The sequence below is a fragment of the Microtus oregoni genome, unplaced genomic scaffold (assembly GCF_018167655.1).
Source record: "Microtus oregoni isolate MIOR12 unplaced genomic scaffold, Mior012 000004F_ref0000308, whole genome shotgun sequence".
NCBI classification, from domain to species: Eukaryota; Metazoa; Chordata; class Mammalia; order Rodentia; family Cricetidae; genus Microtus; species Microtus oregoni.
In genome coordinates, this window is record NW_024543063.1 from 67128010 (window position 1) to 67152134 (window position 24125).

Below are 24125 nucleotides of genomic sequence, written 5' to 3' on the forward strand. Positions count from 1 at the left end.
TTTTTCCTTTTTTTTTTTTTGGTGTTTTGATTTATTGTTTTAAAACTGGGTCTCTAAAGCTCAGGCCAGCACTGTTGCCTACCTCATCTACACAGTGCTAGGACTAGGACTACTGGTATCATCTTGAGCTGGTTTGTTTTTGTGGTGCAAGAGTGGAACCCACTGCCGCACCTGTGTGACCTTGGTGGACCTCAAGTCTGTTGTCCAAGGCCCTCTTCCCCAAGAGCAAGTGGTCTCTTCCCAGGAAACACCCTGCCAGCCCCCTTCCTACAGACAGTGAGTCAACAGCAGTATCGTGATCTGAAACTTGGTGACATCAGTTCCCAAGTTTGTGGCTATCCTGAGGTCAGCTGTCAGAGGAGGCCAAGATAACGCCTCAGAGCTCCCATTCTTGTTTTATTAGACATGGGATTATATTTGAAGCAATGCGAATTAAATCTTTTTAAAAATACTTTTGGGGGTATTTATATTTTCTGTGCATGCCCTGCATGTATGTGTACCATGGGCATGCCATGCCCAGAGAGACCAGAAAGGGGCATCTGATTTCCAGGAACTGGGGTTAGAAACAGTTGAGAGGTCTGGTTTTTGTGTCCCAAGCTGATCCTGAACTCTTATGTTCAGGCTGCCCTTCTACCTCAGTCTCCTGAGTAACTGGAACTACTTGCAAATATGACCATACCTGATCCAGTCCTAGGGTCAAGGGACACAGTGGTGAGCTGCTTGGATAAACTTCCTGCCCCAGTAGGTCCTTCATGAAGCAAAGACAGTTTGCTAGATCTTTAGATTTGTTGTGTAAGTGAGACAGATAAAACCACTTGCTGTACAAGCCTGGCAGCCTGAGTTCAATCCCTGGCTCACATAAAGGTGGAAGGAGAACTGACTCTATAAAGTGGTCTTTGATCACCATGCATGTGCTGTGGGGTGTGTGTGTGTGTGTGTAAAAGATGACTCAGCAATTAAGAGTTGTAGCTCTTGCAGAGAACTGAGGTTGGACTCAAGTATCCCCTTTGGTGGTTCATAACCTCCATAACTCCCATTTCCCTCTTCAGACCTCTAAGGGCACCAACCACACAGACAGTGCACAGATATACTTGCAGGCAGAACACAATGAATAAATGTAATTTTAAATTTAAAAAGCCCATAGTGATGCTACATGCCTTTAATCCCAGCATTTGGGTGGGAATATGAGGCAGGTAGATTTCTTTAAGTCTAGTCTGGTCTACATACTGAGAGGCCAGCCAGAGCAACATAGTGAGACCTTGCCTTAGCCTATCTTCTTGAGTGCTGGAACTATGTGGGTGTTCTATTCTGAGTCTTTTTCTTAAAAAACCATTTAGATAAACCAAGTAAACTTAATCCCAGCACATAGGAAGTAGAGGCAGGTGGATCTCTGTGTGAGTTCAAGATTAGACTGTGGCTGTGTAATGAGATCTGTCTCAAAAAAAAAAAATAAAGAAAGAAAGAATTGGAGTTGGGTGTAGAGGCTCCCAGCACTGAGAAGGCTGAAGGTGAGGAATTGGTGCAAGCTCAAAGCTAGCATGGGTTACATGGCAGAAACCTATCCACAGATGAAAAGCAATAAGACATTTTTTTTTTTTTGCAAATGAACAGTATGCCCACAAGTATAAAATTTAAGATCAGAAAAATGTACTTTACAAGCCAGGTGATGGTGGTGCACGCCTTTAATCCCAGCACTCTGTAAGTTCGAGACCAGCCTGGTCTACAGAGCTAGTTCCAGGACAGGCTCCAAAGCCACAGAGAAACCCTGTCTCGAAAAAAAACAAAAAAAAAAATTTTAAAAAAATGTACTTTACACAATTACCTAGTTCTGTGCAGAGGAAATCAGTTGCAGTCTCCTTTTCTGTTTGTTTGGGGATTTGGCAGGGTGGCACACTGGCCTCATTTAGGCCAGTGCGCTGCCCCAGCCCTCTTTGTTGTTTTTGTCCAACAATTCTGTTGTGATTACCGTGCACCACCCCTTTAAACTGTAACAGCTACTGAGATGGGGTCTGTATTGCCTAGGCTAGCCTCTGTCTTTAGGCTCAGTGGATCCGCCCCCACTGTGCCCTCCAGAATTGCTAGGTCTACCACACCGGGCTTTGTAATGATCTTTCATGTATTCAGAGTTAGGGAATGATCTATCAGTGATTGATTGTTAACCTTTTTTTTTTTTTTTATTTTGAGACAGGGTTTCTCTGTAGCTCTGTCCTAGAACTTGCTCTGTAGACCAGGCTGGCCTCGAACTCACAGAGATCCATCTGTCTCTGCCTCTCGAGTGCTGAGATTAAAGGTGTACACCGCTGCTGCCCAGCTGTTGATTTTTTTTTTTTATATGCATTGGTGTTTTGCCTGCATCTATGTCTGTGTGAAGGTGTCAGATCTTGGAGTTACAGACAGTTGTGAGCTGCCATGTGGGTGTTGGGATTAAACTAGAATCCTCTGGAAGAGCAACCAATCTTAACTGCTGAGCCATCCAGCCCTGCTCATTGTTAACTTAAAGTGATAGTTCGTTATACCAAGAATAAGCACACATTCCCTTTGTTCTGAGCAAACCCGTTTCTTCTTTCCCAGCTCCTTGCAACTATCTGTTTTATGTTTTAATAGATTTGCCTGTTTTGGATATTTCATATAAATGGAATCATATGTCATATGGTCCTTCTAAAATCTGGGTTTTTCCTATCATATGAAGAATCTTGAGACTTTTCCCAAGTACTTTCCCCACATTATGTTCTCACCAGATTGTAAGAGTTCAGAGTTCTCACCTTTGGTAATGCCTGCCTTATTTTAGAGTGGGAATGGAAGTAGCTGAACTTAGAGCCTTGTTCACATACCCCAGCCTTTTACCTGCTTTGTTTCTGCTTTCAAGCCTTACAGTATGAGGTGATAACTGTTTTTGCATTATGGTTTGAATATATGTTTCCGTGGTGACTGGCAGCATGATCAGTGAGTGCCAAGGGTCATATTCTGGGCTGCAGAAAGTGGTGTGGACATACCAGTGGCCATTTTTAATAGAATGTAAGAATGTTGGTGCAGTATACTTGTGTCCTCTCATGTGCAAGAGACTGATCTTTGATCTTGACCATCTGCTCCCAGTGTCTACCAGTCCCATATCCTCACATTCAACCAACCATAGATCCAGAAAGAGTTCCTCTGATGGTGAAACTCAGTGGTAGAGCATGTGCCCAGCTTATGTAAAACCCTGGATTCCATCCCCGGCACTGCCCTAAACATTTTAAATGTGGTTTATTTGTGTTTTTTTTTTTTACTTTATGTATAAGGATGTTTGCCTATATGTGTTCCTGTTTGATCCTCTGGAACTAGGATTTTAGATAGTTATGAGCCACTGTATGGATGCTTGGAGTCAAACTCTGCAGGAGTAAAAGTGCTCTTAAGTGATGAGCCATCTCTCCAACCCCTACCCAGAACATTTTAAATCCAGGTATGATGGTTTACACCTATTATACTGGCAATCTGCAGACTGAGGCAGGAGGAGTGCCCTGAGTTCTAGGTCAGCTCTAACGGGAAACTTGTCTACAACAGACACATATTTTGAATATGGAAAGTATTTACATAGTGCTTATATTGAACCAGGTATTACAAGTCTTCTAGAGATTGTTTAAAATATATGGAGTCACATCAGTAACCCCAGGTTTAGAGGCAAGAGGACCAAGACTCAGAGGCCAGCTGAGTAATGTGAAACCCAGAAGCTTAGTGGTGGAGCACTTGCCTAGCAGCACAGGAAAGAGGAGCTTGAGTGGATGTGGACTCCGGTATCTATAGTGCCCCCGAACAGTCAGGACCCTGCAGATACCCATGGGATGACTATCATAAAGGCAGGACTGTGTGGGGACAGGAAGTGGAAGTGGCACTGGCATTCTTAGATATTAAACAGATTTTACCATGTGAATGTTGTGGCTCCCACAAGCTCTTATGTAGGAAGGGAGGTTGCCAAGGCAGGACAGGGCATATGTTGGTTTCTGCCATCTGACCTGTCCAGTGTCTGTCTCCTGTCCTCATGCAGCTGCTGCCATGGCGCAGACCCTGCAGATGGAGATTCCAAACTTTGGCAACAGCATCCTCGAGTGCCTCAATGAGCAGCGGCTGCAGGGACTATACTGTGATGTGTCGGTGGTGGTTAAGGGCCATGCCTTCAAGGCCCACCGTGCTGTGCTGGCCGCCAGCAGCTCCTATTTCCGGGACCTATTCAACAGCAGCCGCAGTGCTGTGGTGGAACTGCCAGCCGCCGTGCAGCCACAGTCATTCCAGCAGATCCTCACATTTTGCTATACAGGCCGGCTGAGCATGAACATGGGGGACCAGTTCCTGCTCATCTACACAGCCGGCTTCCTGCAGATCCAGGAGATCATGGAGAAGGGCACCGAGTTCTTCCTCAAAGTTAGCTCTCCAAGTTGCGACTCCCAGGGCCTGCACCCGGAGGAGGCCCCATCCTCAGAGCCTCAGAGTCCTGTAGCGCAGACACTGGGCTGGCCAGCCTGTAGCACGCCACTGCCCCTTGTGTCACGGGTCAAGACAGAACAGGAGTTGGACTCCGTGCAATGCACACCCATGGCCAAGAGGCTATGGGATAGCAGCCAGAAGGAGGCTGGAGGCAGTGGTAGCAACAATGGCAGCCGCAAGATGGCCAAGTTCTCCACACCAGACTTGGCCCCAAACCGGATGCCCCAACCTGTCTCAGTGGCCACAGCTACAGCAGCAGTGGCTGTGGTTGCAGTGGGGGGATGTGTGAGTGGACCCAGCATGTCAGAGCGGACCAGCCCAGGTACCTCCAGTGCTTACACCAGTGACAGCCCTGGCTCCTACCACAATGAGGAGGACGAAGAGGAAGATGCAGGTGAAGAAGGTACAGATGAGCAGTACCGTCAGATCTGCAATATGTACACCATGTACAGTATGTTGAACGTTGGTCAGTCAGGTAAGTGCCGTGTGTGTGTGTGTGTGTGTGTGTGTCTTTCTGTCTGTCTGTATGTGTGTGACATGAATACACTTGCCCCTGTTTCCACAGCTGAGAAAGTAGAAGCCCTCCCTGAGCAGGTGGTCCTTGAGTCCCGAAGTCGCATCCGGGTACGACAAGACCTGGCATCTCTCCCAGCTGAACTTATCAACCAGATTGGCAACCGCTGCCACCCAAAGCTCTATGATGAAGGTGACCCCTCTGAGAAGCTGGAGCTCGTGACAGGTGTGCTGACTGTACTTCAGTCCCTCCAATCCCTTGGCTCTGCAACCTCTGGTCTCATGTCACAGTTATTATAAACTAGCCGTCTACCTGTGTGTCCCAGGGCAGCTGACATCCTCAGTTCCCATTTGGACAGCAGTTGGTAGCAGCTGTCCAGACGAGAAGTGTTGAATTAGATGGGTTTGGTCTGGGGACTCCTTACCTAGCATACATAAAGCCCTAGATTCCATACCAGGCGCTACATGAACTTGGCATAATGGTACACATCTATAATTTCAGTACTCAAGAGGTCGAGGCAGAAGAGTCAAAAGATCATGGTTGGCCCTGGTTATGCAGCAAATTTGAAACTAGTCAGGATACATGAGACCTTGTCTCAAAAAGGAGTCAAAAAAATTAGTTGAGCTTAAGGTGGGGTATGACTCAGTGTACAGAACCAGCATGCTAGAGAGATCCCAAGTTTTGTTGGATTTTTTTTTTTTTTTTAATAAAAACAGGGTTTCTCTGTGTAGCCTTTGCTGTTACTCTGTACACCAGGCTGGTCTGGAACTCAAAGAGATCCACCTGCCTCTACCTCTCAAGTATTGGATTAAAGGCGTGTGCCAGCACTGACCAGCTAGATCCCAAGTTTTATTCTCAGCACCACAAAAGGGAGGTGGTAAGAAGAGTGGTACCAAGCAGTCTTCAGAGGAGGTGGAATACATCTGGGGTCCTAGATTCAGAGTTTGAAGCCAGCCCGGGCTACATAGTAAGATCCTGTCTCAACCAAAAAGAAAGGCGCAGGGAGAGGGAGGAGAGATAAATTGATTTGCTTCTCATCAAAGACCAATTTGTAGGTTTTGGGGTCATAGCTAGTGAGGAGGAGTGTGGCTGGGCCAGAAGTCTGGGGCTCACTGCAATAGGGACCTTGGGGTGTGAGTCTTTCTGGGCCTCTGCCATCTTATTTGTACCTACTACCTAGGTGTATTCAGAGTCAGAGTGCCTATGTCACACTTGGGTGTTCAGACTAAGTGAGTTGAGATTTGGGTCCAGATCATATGACTTTTCTTACTAGGCACCAATGTGTACATCACAAGGGCACAGCTCATGAACTGCCACGTCAGTGCAGGCACGAGGCACAAGGTCTTGCTGCGGAGGCTCCTGGCATCTTTCTTTGACCGGTAAGATACACCCGAGAGTCCCAAGGTAGAGGAACAGATTTTCTCACACCTCTACCAGGAGCGCTGATGCCCTCCATACCTCTACCCCACCTCCAGGAACACCCTGGCCAATAGCTGTGGCACTGGCATCCGTTCTTCCACCAATGACCCCAGACGCAAGCCGCTAGACAGTCGCGTCCTCCATGCTGTCAAGTGTGAGTGTTTTGCTGGGGCCTGGGGTTGGCAGATGGGATTTGTTTTGGTTTTTGTGGTTTTCGAGACAGGGTTTCTCTGTGTAGCCCTGACTGTCCTGGAACTTGCTCTGTAGACCAGGCTTGTCTCAAACTCAAGAAATCTGCCTGCCTCTGCCTCCCAAGTGCTGGGATTAAAGACCACCACTGTTCAGAGGACTTTTGTTTTTTCTTTCAATGTTTGACATGACGGATGGGTGGGGTTGGGTTTGGTTGGTTGGTTGGTTTTGGATTTTTTTGAGACAGAGTCTCTGTACATAGTCCTGGTTCAAAAAAGGGGGTGGGGTGTCTGGGGCCAAAGAGGTGGTTCAGCAATTGAACAACCTGAGTTTGATCCCCTGCAGCCCTCCTACAAGTTGTTCTCTGCCACATATCCAAATAATGATACATTTTAAAACTTGGAATGGGTTCTGGCTGGGTGGCAGTGGCACACTCCTTTAGCCCCAGCAATCACGAGGCAGATGCAGAGGCAGGTGGATTTCTGTGAGTTCGAGGCCAGCCTGGTCTACAGAATGAGTTCCAGGATAGGCAACGCAATACAGAGAAATACTGTCTTTAAAAACCAAAAGGTTGGGGGGTGTTCTGACTAGCACTCAAGAGGCTGGAACGGGAACATAAAGAGTTCAAGGTCAGCTACAACTACATTGAAAAGTGGGCGGTGGGAGGGGCATTTCTGAGGTTCTCTTGTGGCTTATTGAGAAAGGGATTGTAAATAGGGATTCTTCATTTGGCATATTGTATGGAAGGGACCTGAGTGCCTTTGTCAAGGAGGATCTCAGTCCATGGTAGTCAAGAGAAGATTGAGGTAGCCAGAACCTATCAAAGGGCAAGTCTGGCAGTGGCAGCCACTTGTCAGGGAATGCCTAGGTTTGCATTGGCAGTCTCCCAGGCCTTGAATCTTACAATACTACATGTCCCTAAGTCGGTGGGTACCCAGGTGGGCAGCAAAGTTTGGTGTAGGTAGTGGTATCCACCGGACGTTCATAGAAGCTGGGAGACTTAATAGGAGGAGTCTAGGCCCGAGCTGCCTGCTCTACTCCCACAGACTACTGCCAGAACTTCGCCCCCAACTTCAAGGAGAGCGAGATGAACGCCATTGCAGCTGACATGTGCACCAATGCCCGCCGAGTGGTACGTAAAAGCTGGCTGCCCAAGACCAAGCCACTGCACCTGGTGGAGGGTGATAGCTACAGCAGCTTCATCAACGACACTGGCAAGATAGAGCCGGACATGATGAGCATGGAACACAGCTTCGAGACAGCCAGCCACGATGGCGAGGCCGGCCCTTCGGCTGAGGTTCTCCAGTAACATATGTGTGACATCCCTCCCCTTCCAGGATGTCACACACCCCTTCCTATCACATACCCCCACCTACCACCTGGTCACGATCTACTGTCTGTCCCTCCTCAGGATCTGTGAGGAGGTACTCCATGCCCTCTAGCAGGATGCCGTAGCTGGCTGACCAAAGCCACCACACCTAGCAGAGGGCAGCACCTACAGCAGCTTTCTCAGTGACAGTGAGAAAGAGCTGAACATGATGGGCATAGAATACAGCTTCCAGACAGACAGACAGCCCCCTCAGAGGAGGTCCTCCAGTAGCCGCCTAGGACCCTCCCATGGATGTCACACTCCCCCTCCTGTCACACACATACCCCCACCACCTTAGTCACGAGCTACTGTCTGTCGTCCCCGGAACCTGCAGGGGGTGCTGCATGCTCCCAGCCTCTCTGCCTCCCTGTCATCCCACACCTTTTCCCCAAAGCAAACTGGGCTGGGTCAAGAGAGGACAGGCATCAGGTGGGATCTGTGACCTTCCTCAACACTCATGGGGAGCCCTGGTTCCCCTTCCTCTTAGGCATTTCCCAGCACCAGGCCCGGCTAGGGGATGGGCAGAGCTCAAGAAGAGCCTGCCCCTCACTGTGTCTGCTTGGGACTCCATGGGCCCAGGGGTTCTCAGGACCCCTCCCACCACCACCCCCAGTGCTTCCATGTCTCCAAAAGCGCCTTCCTGTCCCTCTCGTCTGTCCCTGCACCTTGGGGCTGGGGTAGGTGAGGCCAAGAGGGACTGTCTACTTTGCAGATGAGGAAACAAGCCCAAAGGGCTTAGAGAAATTCTTAAAACTGACCCTCTGTAGCAGCCTCCATCATACCCCTCTTAATCCCACCCTGCTCTGCCTCTGTGGGTTCCCTCAGCCCAAGAGGCTGGTTCTAAGAGAGCAGTGCTCCTGTGGGCAGACGAGAGTCTCAGGACAGGTTTCCAGTCTGGCAGAATTTGTGGGTGTGCGTGCGTGCATGCGTGTGTGCGTGCGTAGAGTGTTTGCTTTTAAAAACATGAAGATCATGAGGCAGCAAGACCAGGGTCGGAACCAGGGAGCAGGCTGGGAGGCTGTTGCCCTTCTCCCATCCGACCCTGGGCAGGGCTCCCAGCCCCCACCCCCTGTACATAACTTTTTGAAACATTTTTTTAGCGAATGAAATAATGAAGTATAAGATTTCCTTTTATTTTTCAAATCAATGGGAATGTGTCTGAGGTCCCCTGGGTCCCTGGGCTGTGGAAGGCAGGATGCAGGGAAAACTGAATGTGTGTGTGTGTGGAATGTGGGTGCATGTTTCCACAGGGGCCCGTTCCCAGTGCCCCAGGACTCCTGTGGATCCAACCAGCTTCCTCTCCCCCAGGACTACAGTTTAAGGGTGTTCACAGGTCCCAGTTGGCTGAGCCCACTCCTGGGGGATGAGGCAGGGGTAGGGTCCACATCCATTGTTGGCGGTTTGTGGAGCTTTCTCTGGCCGTTCCTTTCCACTCTTAACTCTCCAGGAGCAAGCTCTTGGGTTTCTGAGTTTAATATGTGAGCACAGGGTTTCTGTTACTCCTTCCCTTCATTAATGTCATTTCACCATCTCACTGGTTCTGTTCTAGCCCTGACCTCCTTCCCTCTCCCCAACTCTGCATTCTAGCTGCCTCTTCAGAGGCAAGGAGTTGCAGGAATGGAGAAGGTGGGATGGAGCCTTTTGAGTCAGATCTGGAGACCTGCCTCCAGGCCAGCAGCACCCTCTAATCTGCCAGGGTCCCTCTTAACATCTGATAGTGAGGGTGGGGTGTTGGGTCTGATTTGGCCCCCAGTACCTTAGCCCTGGGTGACCAAGTGGAGGGGAGTTGACACCCCTAGCTAAAGCACAAGCACCTTAGTCATAACCCCTCCCTCTATACCCTTGTCCTGGCCTGTTGTCCCACCTCCCCCAGCGAAGATCCCAAAGCACAATCTCCTGGAAACTTGGCAAGCAGCTGAGCCTGGCCATGGTGAGGGCAGGCTGTGCTCCCTGCCCAGACTTAGTAAGGGGGCAGCTCCATGGGACTGAGAGGTCTTGTAGAGTGGGCAGCAGAGCCCATTGGTTCCAAGCACCTCAGGAGGTGGCCCTGACTCCCGGGGCTTGGGGTGGGGGAGGTATAAAGCCAGGGGTGCAGGGGAGAAAACTACTCACTAGGAGAGCCAAAGACAGGGTTGTGCCTTACCTCAGGAGCCACCCCTGCGCCCCTCCTCTGGCGGTCAGCTGCTTGCTCTGCCCTCCTGAGAGCTGCATGCTCCCACCCCAAGCACCCAGGAGAGTGAAAAAGTAACCCACCTAGCAGGAAAGACAACTAGGGGCAAACCCAGTGGCTACCCTCCCACCCATCCACGCCTCTCATGGGGACAGCCATCACCCACTGGCCCATGTGAAGTGCCAATGTCCTTCCCACCCGGAGCCAAGCCCCTACCCTTCCCAGGCCCACAAGTGAGATTGCACATTAACTACTGTACGGAGAGGAGCGGTGTTGGGAAATGTGAACCCTGAGAGTCAGTGATGCTGATAAGAATAAACAAGACGCCTTTGTAACAGCCCTGCTGTGCTCTGCTCACTGGCGGGGGACGTGCTGGCCACCCATCCACGTAAACACCTGGCTTCTGGCAGTCTACCATATGTTGAGATCCTTGTGCTGCCACCAAACTATAGTCTGGCCTGAGATCACAAGTGTAACTGGAAAATAGACAGGAGCGTGCAGAAGACACTGGGTCCCAGGGCCCAAGACAGGTCCCAAGAACAAAGAAGAATGGGGAAACAGTGGTGACTCATACCCAGGGGGATTGAAAACCAGAGGATTGGGAGTTTAGTTACATGGCAAGAGTCTCTAAAGAGGCAGTTGGGGGTTTAGTGCTCAAGTCTCCTCAGGTCAATGGCCTTCACTGTGCCTTCAGACTAGCCCACACCCACACCTGTCCATGAGGAGTGTACCTGTGGAGGTACATTCTTGTGAAGATAATTAAACAAGTTTTTTAATTCCCAGGAGCACCTGGGATTAGGAGGGTGGCTTGGTTTGTGGTGTATGAAATAGCTCCCTAACAGAGCTTAAGTTGGCCTATGACTTGTGACTCTTACCTTCTAATACCATGTTTCACTGAGACCAGGAGCTTATATTTTGGTGTGATGAAAAGAAAGTCCATAGTCTCTCAGAAAATAGTGTTTGAGGGGGCTAGAGAGAAGGCTCTTCCAAAGGACCTGGGTTCAACTCCCATCACCCACATGGCAGCTAACAACTATAACTCCCCAGACCTGACACCCACACACAGACATGCAGGCAAAACACCAACAATGCAAGTAAAGACTATATATAAAAAAAAAGCTGTGACAAGTGAGATGGTTCATCAGAAAAGGGCACTTGATATGCAAGCCTAGTGGCCTGTCTTGGGCCCCCAGAACCCATGCAGAGGTAGGAAAGAACTCACTTCACAAAGTCATCTGACCTCCACATGTCCCATGGGAACATGAGTCTGCACACTAACAAGAACAAAATCTTTTCCGTGTGAAATACAGGCACTTCAGTTCCCAACATACAGATACCTGAGTCCCTGAGAATAAGCAGGAAGCTTAGAAAAGCCACCCAAAAGACAATCCAAAACTTGAGTCAACACTATATGGTACATAGATTTATGCTAAATTTTATTTCTGTTGGCACGATTAGAAGGCGTGAAGGTGAGTGGCTTTGGGCAGAGCTTGTATAAGGTCTTCCCAAATCACCCTGAATCACCTTGATCACTTGAATCAAGACCAGTGGCAGAAGCTCAGATTTCAACCCAAGGCCTAAAGGTCCTACTAACTCTGGAAGAGATCCTTGGGTCAGCTTGTTCAGGTTCAGTCCAGAACATCCCAAATAAGAGAAAGGAGTAGAATCAGGACCAGGAAAACCACACCACAGGGGCATGTACTGTCTGAAGACAAGGGGGTCAGAAGTCAAGAGGATGGCACTAGTTGTTGCCTTCTACCCCCATTCCAGGCTTTACCCTACAAGAACTCACCACTCGTCACTTGGGGCATGTTAGCCATCTTTCTGAGGACCCAATCTATCAGAGACTCCTGTGGTCTAGATCACAAGTAAAGGTTTCTAAAATGCTGCTAATACCATGGTGGAATCAGCCCCTGTGCACCAGAGAAGCCAGAGGCATGTCCCCCAAGCCCTGGCCACACATACCCTGCTCATCCAACTCCTCCCCAACATGACCCGACGTGTTTCAGAGCCTGGATGCTCCCAGACACCATTTCCAGCTGTTGATCCTAGTGGTCCATGGTCACCTGAGTAGAGAGGAGCAGCAGCTAGGAAAGATGAGGGTTCCGCAGCCTTACCCTGCCACACCTCTCCAAGGCCCACAGCCCTGCTGGCTGGCTTGCTGTTGCAGATATCGAGAGGATTTCAGACTTCTGGGCAGCTGGCAGCACCAGGGTAGGTTTGTAGCAAATTGAGAGGACAGTGACAAAGACTGGGTGAGCTGCTCCCCAGACCTGCCCTAAATAGCCATGCCACTTGACATGCCTCAGTTTCCTCATTTGCTGGTTTGAGACAGGGTCTCACTATGTAGCTCTGGCTGGCTTGGAACTCAGAGATCTCTGTGTCTGCTTCCCAAAAGCAAGTGCCACCCAGTTTAAGAGAGTTCTAGTCTTTATTCCCCAAGAAGGAGATAAGGATGATTAAATTAACTCAAATGATACCTAGCACCGGGCAGTGGTGGCACAGGCCTCTAATCACTGCACTCAGGAGGTGGAGGCTGTTGGGTCTCTTGAATTCAAGGCCAGCCAGAACTACAGAAAAACCCTGTCTTGAGGGAAAAAAGAAAAAACTAGGACTCAACAACAGGAAATACTAATACACCTTGATTTCTCTCTGTCTTCATGACATTTATTTACCCTGTGTGCACGTCTACATACTCACTCGGGGCACTACGGCGCTAGCCCTTCTTTGTTAATTATTTTCACCATAGTCTAGGCAGGTCATCAACTTAAACATTTCTGCTTTGCCTTAGTATCCAAGAACCTGGGATTACAGATGCCTGCCATGTAGCCTAGTTTTGTTTTAATTCTGTGTATGTGTCCCCTGTGCGCATCCACACTTCATTTAGGTTTTGAGTTTTTAAGGTGGTGTCTCTTGTAACCCTAAACTCCTAGCTGAAGATGACCTTGAACTTCTGATCCTGCCTCTTTTCCCCCAGAGCTAAAACAGCCGCTTGTGGATCACCACACCCTCTGTGCAAAGAGCTAGCCTACGGTAAACAGCCTGAGGAAAGGGCTGCTGTGAGTTCAAGGCCAGCCTCCTTCAAGTCTTAAATCCTGAAGCCTTGAACCAGACTTGCTGCAGGAGGAGGTCTTTCTGGACTTTCCTGACCTTGTTGATAGGAAGCTGGATCTCTTTTTCCTTTTAATGTTCCAAGGCCCCTGTGCTAATCAGGTTCTAGCCCCTGAGACAGTAGGTCAATTGGCTAGTCCCTACTGGTTCTGAGACCTCACTGTGCTGTTGGTTCATTTAGTCAGCAGGCTGCAGGAGTACGCAGGTGGGGTGGAGAGTGTTTCCTGCTCCAACTTCACAGTGAGTTGGGGGGGGGGGGCAAGATATGAAAGGTCTTTGCTGTATTTTGTTTTTAGTTTTTTTCCCTTTCTTTGAGACAGGGTTTCTCTGTCTCAAACCCTGGCTGGCCTTGAACTCAGAGAAAAGTGTGTGCCACCAGGCCCGGCTGTTTTGCTTCACCCCAGAATAACTTAAGGAGAAATGTATAGGCACAGTGCTAGTAGACACATGCACACAGTAAAAAAAGGTTTACTGGTTGTATGTCTTAAGTCCCGGTGGCCTGGAACGTCTAAGCAAACAGATCTCTGACTTTGAAACCAACCAGAACCACATAGTTTGACCCCGTGTGTAACAGTTTAAAAAAAAAAAAAAAGTAAAATCCTATAGGGGTGGAAAAATGGCTGTGATTAAGAGGGCTTTCTATTTTACAGAGGGTCTGAGTTCCGTTCCCAGCACCCATGTCAAACAGCTTACAAACTCGTATAACTGCAACTCCGGGGGCTCAAATGCCTTATGTCCTTCATGGAAACCCACTGCATGTGTACATACACAAGAGACACACATGTACACGTAAGTTAGTTTAAAAAAACAAACCACAATCTCAGAAACCAAAAGACAAGGTCTGGGGCTTGTGCCAAGCCTGACCACCTGAGGTTAACCCCTGGGATCCACATGGTAGGAGAAAATCGGCTCTCCTAAGCTGTCTTCTGTGCCCCGTGATTCCACACTCAAAAGTATAAGCAAGTAAATGTAAAATATTAGATCTCTAGGCTTGATTGGCCTAGGGCTGCTGAGCTTCCTGTGCTCCCAGATTACAGGCATGAGCCAGCTCACCAAGACTACAATGAATTTTATTTTCTTTGAGATGGCGTTTTTCTGTGTAACCCTGGCCAGCCTGGAACTGGCTACATAGACCACAATAGCCTTGAACTAGCTGCAATCCTCCTGCCTCAGCAATCCTCCTGGATGCTGGAATTAGAGACAAACCACCATGCCCAGCTCACCATAAACTCTCCTCATCTCTAAACATCTCCCATGTGTTTCAACACAACAGATTAAAAGACAATGGGTTAAGTAAAATACATCATTTACTTCCAAACGTTTTAAGGTCCTGAGAGCTTAGGTGTAGACATCTATAAAGAGGCAGGTAGAGAACCAAAGAATGCACGGGGGCTGGACATTGACACAGAAGGGCAGGTACAGGGTCAGGCTGACAGAAAGTTAACACCTTGTGATACTTGGGCTGGATGAATCCACCGCCTCTTTATAATTCCTATCCATGAAGGCCAGTGCTGTTGGTCCTTCGTTTTCTGTGGATGAAGATAGCGTTAGAGTCTCCACACCCTGAAGCAAGCTAAATGTGGTGTTGCATGACTTAATACCAGCACTCATGAGGCAGAGGCAGATGGATCTCTTGTTGCATCCTGCCAGGTTACAGTGAAACCCTGTCTTAAAAACAGACAAGCCGGGCGGTGGTGGCGCACACCTTTAATCCCAGCACTCGGGAGGCAGAGGCAGGCGGATCTCTGTGAGTTCGAGACCAGCCTGGTCTACAAGAGCTAGTTCCAGGACAGGCTCCAAAGCCACAGAGAAACCCTGTCTCGAGGCTCCAAAGCCACAGAGAAACCCTGTCTCGAAAAACCAAAAAAAAATAAAAAATAAAAACAGACAAAACAGGGGCTGGAGAGATGGCTCAGTGGTTAAGAGCATTGCCTGCTCTTCCAAAGGTCCTGAGTTCAATTCCCAGCAACCACATGGTGGCTCACAACCATCTGGAATGAGGTCTGGTGCCCTCTTCTGGCCTTTAGGAATACACACAGACAGAACATTGTATACATAATAAATAAATAAATAAATATTTAAAAAAAAAAAAAAAAAAAAAAAAAAAAAAAAAAAAACAGACAAAACACACATCTCCCAACACACCCCACTAGGACATCATCTCACCTGTACTGTCTCCCGCTCCACACCATTCTTTCCTGCAGGTCTCCAGCTGGAAGCTTGAACTTGCCTTGATTGGCTTCACTATGTGTGAGCTAGAGACACATTAACTCCCTCGACATACCCCCGTTCTCCAGCCTTTAAACACTACTAGCTGTCCAGCTTCCTTAAAGGGCTGGCTCCCATCGCCCCCTACTGTGGCCAGAGGTTCTTTCTGCCTTACCACCACCCTTCTAAAGCCCCAGGATATCGTTTCTTCCAGGTCCTCGAGGTCCCATTCAGTGTTTCCAAGGCCATTCTGCAACTCGTTGGCGGTCCAATCAAGCCCCACTACAATGCTTCCCTGCCCGAGCTCACACCAACGCTGGTGCAGGGGGCCGTATTCACCGCTTTCTGCACCTCGCACGGCTCGGGACAGGGGTCCTTACACCAGTCCCCAAATAAACCGAGGCCCAAACGCCCAACAGCCCTCCCAATTTCCTTCCACTCCACAGGGAGGAGACCCGTGCACCAGGACGGCTATAACCGAACTGCCTGGCACACACTAGCCCGCGCCTTGCCACTGGCTAGGCTCGAAATTGCTCCCTTCCATCCCTTTCCCGCCACCGTCACTCACCCTCAGACCACAAAGGGTCCTGAGAGACATACCAACCCCCCTCCCCCCATTCAGCAGGTGCAAGAGCTCCTACACCGCTAGCGAGCGGAACACACCTCCACCCTTTCCATGGAAGGCCACCATAGAGAGCCCAGCCACCAAGAGGGAAAGAGCGTCCCTAGAGGGCCAAAGCGTGTCGACTTCCGCCTGCACCTCGGCCATCTTGGTTGTGGGCGTCCAGTACACAAGCCTTCATGCCCAATGACCTACAGAATTGGGTCGATCCTTAGACTGCTGCTGTGGAACCTCAGTTTTCTTTATAGCCATTATCAATAATCCTAGCTTTCCATAAACCTTAGGGGATTACAGCAGGGTAAGGAGCTCATTTGATCGATGCATTAAATTTAGTGTATCCATTCGGAATGGTGGTACACAACTTTAATCCCAGCACTTCGGAGGCAGAGGTAGGATCTCTGTAAATTCGAGGCCAGCCTCCTCTACGTAACGTAGTAAGTTCCAGCACACCTAGAGCTACACAGTGACGTGCCTCAAATCTCCCGGGCAAAAAGAAAAAAAAACAAGAGCGCACTAGTTCGGTTCCCAGCACCTACATGACAGCTCCAGTGTCCCGCGCTCTGACGCCCACTTCTGGCCTCCGCTGTCACTACAAACACGTGGTGCACAGGCATGCAAACATACTTTAAAAAAAAAAACCCACTCGGCAGACAGAGGCAGTCGGATCTCTATGAGTTTCAGGACAGCTGGAGCTATACAAGTAAGATCTTCTTTCAAAATACTAGAAATTAATAAAAAGCTCAGCGGGTAAAGACACGTACCACCAAGCCTGAGTAACCGGGGAGCTTCCCCTGGAAGATGGGAGGAGGGAACAGACCCAGACACAGTACTTTGCCCTCTACGCCTGGGAGTGCAGGAGGGATTCGAAGTTTTTCTGTAAACCCCACAGGTCCGGACTCATCCCGCATGACGGTGCCGCGCGTGGGCACAGCGTAAGAGAAGGAAACCATAACCACTGGTCTAGTGGAGAGTCGTCGAGGAGAGATGACCGCTCAGAGGACGCCGTACCAACCGCACGCGAACCACTCAGCGCTAGGGGGCTGGAAGCGAAGGACATGAGGGGGTGTGGTCTACGATGGCGGCTCCGCCCTCCGGAAGTCCTTTGCTCTGTCTAAGCCGGTCGGCCCTTGTCCTAATATGGGCATCCGGAAGTGGTTCGCGGCGCCGCAATACGTCACTACACCCAAATTTAGCCTGGGAAGTCGGCCCTGCTGCAGTGGCGGGAAGCCTACACGTTGGTGTGGGGGTGTTCCTTAAAGGACCAGCACAGCAAATGAAAGACAATATTAGAACTTTATCCTTTTGCAATTAGAATCAGTTTTTTTTTTTTTTGGCTCGTGGCACAGAGTGGAACCGTTGACTTTTTGTGTATCTCTTTATGTGTGTGCTGAGTGTGTGTGTGTGTGTGTGTGTTCGGGCGCGCGTGGGAATCGAACTCAGGTCGAGGCTTGGCAACCAGTGACTCTACCCACTGAACTCTCACAACGGCCCAGATATCTTTCTTGGGGTAATTCAGCTTTCCGGGGTGTGAAGGCAGGACACTTTGGTGTCGGCGGGAAAGGGTGGCAGGCCCTACAAAATTGGAACTTCCATGGCACCGCGTTGCGGGAAAACTGGAAGATGTATAACGCTGAGCGTGAGGACAGCAGTCTCGTTGTGAATACAGGCGATTATAGGGGAGCTCCCTTCAGGTTCAGCCAGCGTTGTCGGCGTCCACTTTCCACCCTTGTCCGGGAGGATCGAGACAAAAAGGCTGGAGGAGGCTTCAGTTGCCTCTTCCGCCGTAGTACGATCATTCGTTTGTTTAGTAAATATGGCCTCAGGTGTCTCACCTGCGGAGTGGAGGTGAGGGGTCAGAGACATTAAATAAGGAGAAAGCTCAACAACCCCGGCGTGTAGTAACTACTTAACGAGTAGCAGCGTTTTTACTGTTCCGAGAATATTAATTAGCTGGCCGGTAGGCGCGAGGAACAGTGCCCTCGGGGAATATACTCCGTTTCCGGTCTTCCCCACTGCAACGGGAAGATTACCACCCCACCACCCGTTGGTTAGTGGGTGGGCCTCATCGGCTGGTCCGCCCGTGAGTCTGAGAACCCAGACCAACCTGGGGTCTCAAGGCGCAGTGGGGGAAATTCTTCCTTGCCGGAGTTTAAGTCCATTCTCCTTCAAGGCGTAAATTTATTTCTATTTCTTTAAGGAGTCGCTGGCCACTGGAAAGCCCGGATGAGGCCTTCTGATTGGGCGTGGCGTCTCGGTGACGTCATCCGGACTATATTAAAAGGCTCCGGCACGCTTTCCCCCGCCGGAACTTCTAGCTGTGTACCTGACTGTATAAGTTTGTTCTCTGGGCAGCACCTCCTGTCTCACTCCATTCCCGGCTCTCCTCTACGTTCTCGTCGAGCAAGCATGGAAGTGCAGAAAGAAGCGCAGCGCATCATGACCCTGTCGGTGTGGAAGATGTACCACTCCCGCATGCAGCGAGGTGGCTTGCGTCTCCACCGGAGCCTACAGCTGTCCCTCGTCATGCGCAGCGCTCGGGAGCTCTACCTCTCAGCCAAGGTAGAGCCCCACCAACCCGAGTTCCCGCCACCCGGCCGGACCCTTGACCCTCGCCTGCACCCACCGCGGGAAGCCGAAGCCGCAGTGAGAGCTGCGCCCCCCGACGCCGAGCAGCCCCCGGAGCCCATGGACACGCAAGAGGAGGCGCTGCGAGTCCAGGAGACCCCTGCGCTGTGTGACCCGTCCCCCGCCAGAGTCAGCCGCAAGCGCCGGAGCAGCAGCGATCTGAGCGACGGCGGTGACGTTGGCCTGGTACCAAGCAAGAAGGCCCGTCTAGAAGAAGAAGTGGAGAGGGAGGAGACGTCGGAGGTCGCCGATCGCCTGCAGCTTCCTCCCGCACAAACCGAAGGTGCCTTCCCTAATCTCGCCCGCGTCCTCCAAAGGCGCTTCTCCAGTCTCCTGAACTGTGGGCCCGCCGTGCCCCCGCCGGCGCCCCCCGCGTGCGAGGCCAAGCCAGCCTGCCGCCCGGCCGACAACATGCTCAGCGTGCTCGTGCGAGCCGTGGTCGCCTTCTGAGGTTTCCGAGCGGCGTCACCGGAGCCGAAAACTCACACCCGAGGCCAGGGCCGGCTGGGGAAAGCCGGCGGCCCGTAAAGAAGAGCCGCGGCCCGAGCTGCCAGAGGCCCGGGGGAAGGACCGAGGAGCTGGCGGCGCGGGCGCCTTCTCCCGGACGTGCGTCTGCAAGGTGCTTTAACGGACTGTCCCCTCCCTGGCTGGGAGAAGGGACACCTGGATCTTGAATCTCAGGGTCGGACTCCCTTGGCCTGGCTGCCCTTTCAAGGCCGTTTCACTAGCCGACGCGTTTCGGCCCCTACAAGTGGCACACTTGTGCAAGCGGCCCTGGTTGCGTCATGGGGCAGACGCGGGTGCTTCCTGTTGCCTTGCGTGGGTGTGGGGCCTGGGAGGAGGCCAGGGTGTGGACCCGCCCTAGGGACTGGGAAGTGACTTGAGTCACCTCGCCCCCACAGGCTGCTATGGTTGAGCCGGCCTTCTGCTGAGAGCCTGGACTGAACCGAACAAATCTTTGTGCGGTCAGCGGAGCGTCTGGAGACCCCCGGAACTGTCAGCATAGACTGATCGCCCGGCGTGGACCAGGCAGGACTACTGGTCGCAGTTTCTGTCCTCGTCGGGCAGGAAGGGAATTTTTTCTGCCAGCGCGTTTATGAAGTCTGTTTACGTTTCCTATGGTGGGTTGTGTTTAACCCCCATCTACTTGGCGTTTTACAATGTCAGCTAGAAAAATAAAAGATCGTCCGAGCAAAGAACGCTGCTGTGTGGCTTGCTTCTCTGGAGGGGGGAGGGGCAGGGTTAAAGGGTCAGAACTGGCAACCGCTCCCTAAGCCTCAGGAACTGGTTTGACCAGGTGCCGAAAGGGAGACCGGGTCCCCATTTCTTAGGTTAAATTCCCAGGCTGCTGCTTAAGCTAATCCTGTGACTTGGGGGGGATTCCTTAGAAATTAGTATACACTCCGGGACCCAGCGAGTAGGGAAAGTTTACAACATTTATGAAATACTGGGTGCAGTGTTTGAAGAGAAGCTGGAGAATTTTAAATGATAGCGTTCTCTTTCCCTCCCCTCGACTAGAACGCGTGGAGTGGCGGTGACTGAACTTTGAACATGCCCTTATCCGATTTCTTTAGTGCCGCTTTATGGCTCAGGCTGATAAGTGAGTGAAGTGAGTGCTAACTTTAAGTTACCTATCTAGGCCGGGCATTGTGGCACATGCCTTAATCGAGCTCTACCTCTCAACTAAGGTAGAGAGGCCCACCAGCCTTTAATCCAAGCAAAAAGCAAGGCAGAGGCGGGCGGATCTCTAAATTAGAAGCTAGCCTAGTTTTCGTGGTTAGTTCCAAGTCCACGCAAGCTGTAGTTAGCCTTGATCCCGTCCAGCAGCTCGTTATCCAAACAACACACAGTAAACTAATTCCTCTCCTTTGGTTTCCGACAAGCTCTAGGCATAACCTAAGGGCGGAGCGGGGGTGGGGGGGCCTCGAGACCCTAAGGACAAAGGAACCGCAGGTGCGGGAGGCTTAAGGAAAGCGCGCCCGACAGCTGGCCCCTCCCCCTCGGGCCTCTTCTGACCCCGGGGCTGAGGCGGGAGGAGGGGGTTTGCGGTGGAGTGGCGGGCAGACAGCAAAACTCCCTGGAGCTTCCGGAGCATCCCAGCCCCCAGCCTCTCCTCGCTCCTGGGAAGTAAGGGTAAAAGCAAGCGCTACCAGGAGTCCCAGCGGAGCCCGGCTACCAGAACTCCTGATTCCTAGTTGAAAATCTGAAGGATCCCTAGCCTCGGTCACTAAGTCTAGATGCTTGAGTTCTCGGGGGCTCTTGGGCACACAGGAAAGTGGCCAGGCCTGGGAAGTCCCTGGTGGCTAGGGAGGGGGCCTTAGAGCACATCCTGTCCCAGGAACCGCAGGGCCCTTCCTTCCCTGGGAAGTGGTTTGTCCGACCCCCATTCTGACTCCGGCTTCCTGTGCCGCAGCCGCTGTGGGGTGGGGACTGAAGCCCTGTTCCCTACACGTGCTAACCTTTTCTTAGGAGGAAACCAGCTCATGAAAAACTGTCATTATCAGAACCTGTACTCCCAACACTTGAGAGTTCAAGTCTAACCTAGACTGTCTCATAATAAATCAGTATTAAATAGGGTGTGTGTGGTAACCCCAGGAGGTTCAAGGTCATTCTTCGCGGTTTGGGGCCAATCTAGATTCTATGAGACCTTTTTTGTTGTTGTTTGTTTTTTGAGATATGGTTTCTCTCTGTAGCTTTGGAGCCTGTCCTGGAATTCACTCTATAAACCAGGCTGGCCTCGAACTCACTGAGATCCACCTGCTTCTGTCTCCTCCCGAATGCTAGTATTAAAGGCAGGTACCACTACCGCCCGGCTGCATGAGACCTTTTGAAGACACTCAAAGCCCTGTGATTACTGAGGAAATGCTAGATGAGTAACCTTAACTTTCAGAAAAACTACCGGAAAGTCTCTCTGAATCATAAACACCCCTGAATCGGAAGCCAGCATTGCTGCTGAGGGAGGTGCTAAAGGTTCCATCCCCAGCATTACCCCCCCCACCAAAGTAAAAGTACAAGACTGTATGCAGGTCTGGAATCAGCCCATTAGTTTCAGTACAGGGCCTTTGTGTTTATTTATTGTAGAGGTGTATGCGCATATTGTGTTATTTTAAGACATACTGTCCCAGGCTGGAGAGGCGGTTTAGAGGCTGGTCCTGGATGCTTTTAATCCCAGCACTTGGGAGGCAGAGGCAGGTGGATCTCCATGAGTTTGAGGCCAGCCTGGTGTACAGAATGAGTTCCAGGACAGGCTACAAAGTTACACAGAGAAACCCTGTCTTGAAAAACCAAGAAAAAAAAAGAAGCACTGACTGCTCTTTCGGAAGGCCAGGGTTCAATTCCCAGCACCCACATGGCAGCACACAACTGTCTGTACCTCCAGGGCTTCTGACACCCTCACATAGACACACATGAAGGCATAACACCAATGCATATAAAATAACAATAAAAAATAAAATAAAATAAAATAACAATAAATACATTCTAAGAAGAGAGATACTGTCTCTTGGGCCCCGAACTGTCTTGGAACACCACCTTCTGGGTATTGTAGTTGAAGTGCTCCATCTGGGGATAGAACTCCGGTCATCCTGCTTACATGCAAGCACTCAGTGGACTGACCTATCTCCACTCCTTTCCAAATCACACGATTCCAGTGATATAACAATTATCCTTCTTAGTCTCAAAATCTCCCAACCTTCCTCCCCAGGCTGCAGACAGCAAGCATCTACTTTGTGTCTTGCCTGTTGTAGACAGCTCATGTGAGGGGACTCATTCACAGCCTAACCACTTTATGTCAGGCTTCTCGCGGCCACATCACGTCTTGTGGGTTCATCAGCCGTGTAGCACACAAGAGCCGTGTGTCTAAGGTCCACGTTTGCCAGCCATTCTCCACTGTGACTGCTGTGCATGTGCTATGGACATGTGCAGAGATAGCTGTGCAAATATCTGCTTAACTCTCCTAAAGATGTACATTTATGGACTCTAAAAGAACTTTTAAGATTTATCTTCTGTGTATGAATGTATTGTTTGCATGCATGTACATATACCATCACATGGGTAGCTGGTGTCATCAGAGGCCAGAAGAGGGCATCAGATTCCCCATAACTGAAGTTACAGATGGTGTAAGCTGCCATGTCAGTTCTGCGGAACAAGCTCTGGTCCTCTGGCCAGTGCTCTTAACTGTGGAGCCATCTCTCCATCCCCTGCTTTTAAGGTTTTTTTTTTTTTTTTTTTTTTTTTTTGAGGGGATTCGGGGAGAGGGCATTCCAGACAGGTTTTCTCTGTTTAGCCTTGGCTGTCCTGGAACTCACTCAGTAGACCAGGCTGGCCTGGAATTCACAGAGATCCCCCTGCCTCTGTCTCCCGAGTGCTAGGATTAAAGGGACCACTGCCCATCCCTGCTTTTAACTTGTAAAGGTTTGTTTGTTTGTCTGCTAGAGCTGGCAGGTGAAGGGACTGCAGGGAGCCTGAGCACTTCAGTGCCATCCCCACTGGGTGGAAGGAGGAACTGGTTCCTCCAAGGTGTCTTCTAATCCCCACATGCCCGCACACACAAACATACACAAACATTAATTATTTGGGGTGAGGCAGTGAGTGTTCTGAGTGCAGAGGACAGCTGATGGGAGTCAGTTCTCTTCTTTACCATGTGGATGCTAGGGATACAAACTCCTGTTTTTTGATTTTTTTTCCCAAGACAAGGTTTCTCTGCATAGCCCATTCTGGAACTTGCTCTGTAGACCAGGCTGGAATTTGCTTCGTAAACCAGGCTGGCCTTGACTCATAGACATTCACTTACCTCTACCTCTCAAGTGAACTCCTGTGTTTTTTTTTTGTTTTTGTTTTTTTTTTTTCGAGACAAGGTTTCTCTATAGCTTTGGAGCCTGTCCTGGCACTAGCTCTTGTAGACCAGGCTGGCCTCGAACTCACAGAGATCCACCTGCCTCTGCCTCCCGAGTATTATAAGGCATGCACCGCCACCACTCAGCGGCTTTCTTGATTTTTGAAAAACCTAAAGACAGGAGTTCAGCCGGGTGGTGGTACAAACCTTAAATCCCAGCACTTGGAAGACAGAGGCAGGTGGAGCTCCATGGGTCCAAGGCCAGTCTGGTCTACAATAGCTAGTTCCAGGACAGGCTCCAAAGCTACAAAGAGAATCCCTGTCTTGCGTGGGGGGGGGAGGAGGCAAGAAAGCCTTAGAAACAGAAACAGAGCCACATACTTAGCTAGACCCTGTTTCCTTTTTTATAATAGAATCTCACATAGCACAGGTCAGAAACTGGCTGTGTAGCCAAGAATGACCTTGAACTTCTGGTCTTCCAGCCTCACAGGGGCCCCTCACTGGGAATGGTTCTAGGCAGCCGCTCTATCGGCTGAACCCCTGCCTCTGCGAGCCCCTGCTTCTGTGCTGTGCTGGGATCTGGTTTACTGGTTACATAAATTACAA

General features: G+C 50.4%; 3 protein-coding genes across 3 annotated transcripts in view; 2 read left to right on the forward strand and 1 right to left on the reverse strand.

Moving 5' to 3' along the window:
* Positions 1-10456, forward strand: part of Nacc1 (nucleus accumbens associated 1) — an 18634-nt gene extending 8178 nt beyond the window's left edge. Inside the window, exons 2-6 of the mRNA XM_041649622.1 lie at positions 4022-4933; positions 5024-5197; positions 6246-6351; positions 6448-6545; positions 7627-10456. Coding sequence (XP_041505556.1) covers positions 4030-4933; positions 5024-5197; positions 6246-6351; positions 6448-6545; positions 7627-7889 — 1545 coding nt within the window. The 5' untranslated portion in view covers positions 4022-4029 and the 3' untranslated portion in view covers positions 7890-10456. The remainder of the gene's footprint in view (positions 1-4021; positions 4934-5023; positions 5198-6245; positions 6352-6447; positions 6546-7626) is intronic.
* A 1569-nt stretch (positions 10457-12025) lies between these two features.
* Positions 12026-17010, reverse strand: Stx10 (syntaxin 10). Its single transcript, XM_041650551.1, is given in 5 exon segments — positions 12026-12119; positions 12121-12167; positions 15515-15765; positions 15768-15813; positions 16891-17010. Coding segments are annotated over 5 exon segments (558 nt in total).
* Positions 17011-18374: 1364 nt separating this feature from the next.
* Positions 18375-19900, forward strand: Ier2 (immediate early response 2). The gene has a single exon (XM_041649482.1). It carries the CDS (start codon positions 18467-18469, stop codon positions 19133-19135), a length of 669 nt encoding a protein of 222 aa, XP_041505416.1. The 5' UTR covers positions 18375-18466; the 3' UTR covers positions 19136-19900.
* The last annotated feature ends 4225 nt before the right edge of the window (positions 19901-24125 follow it).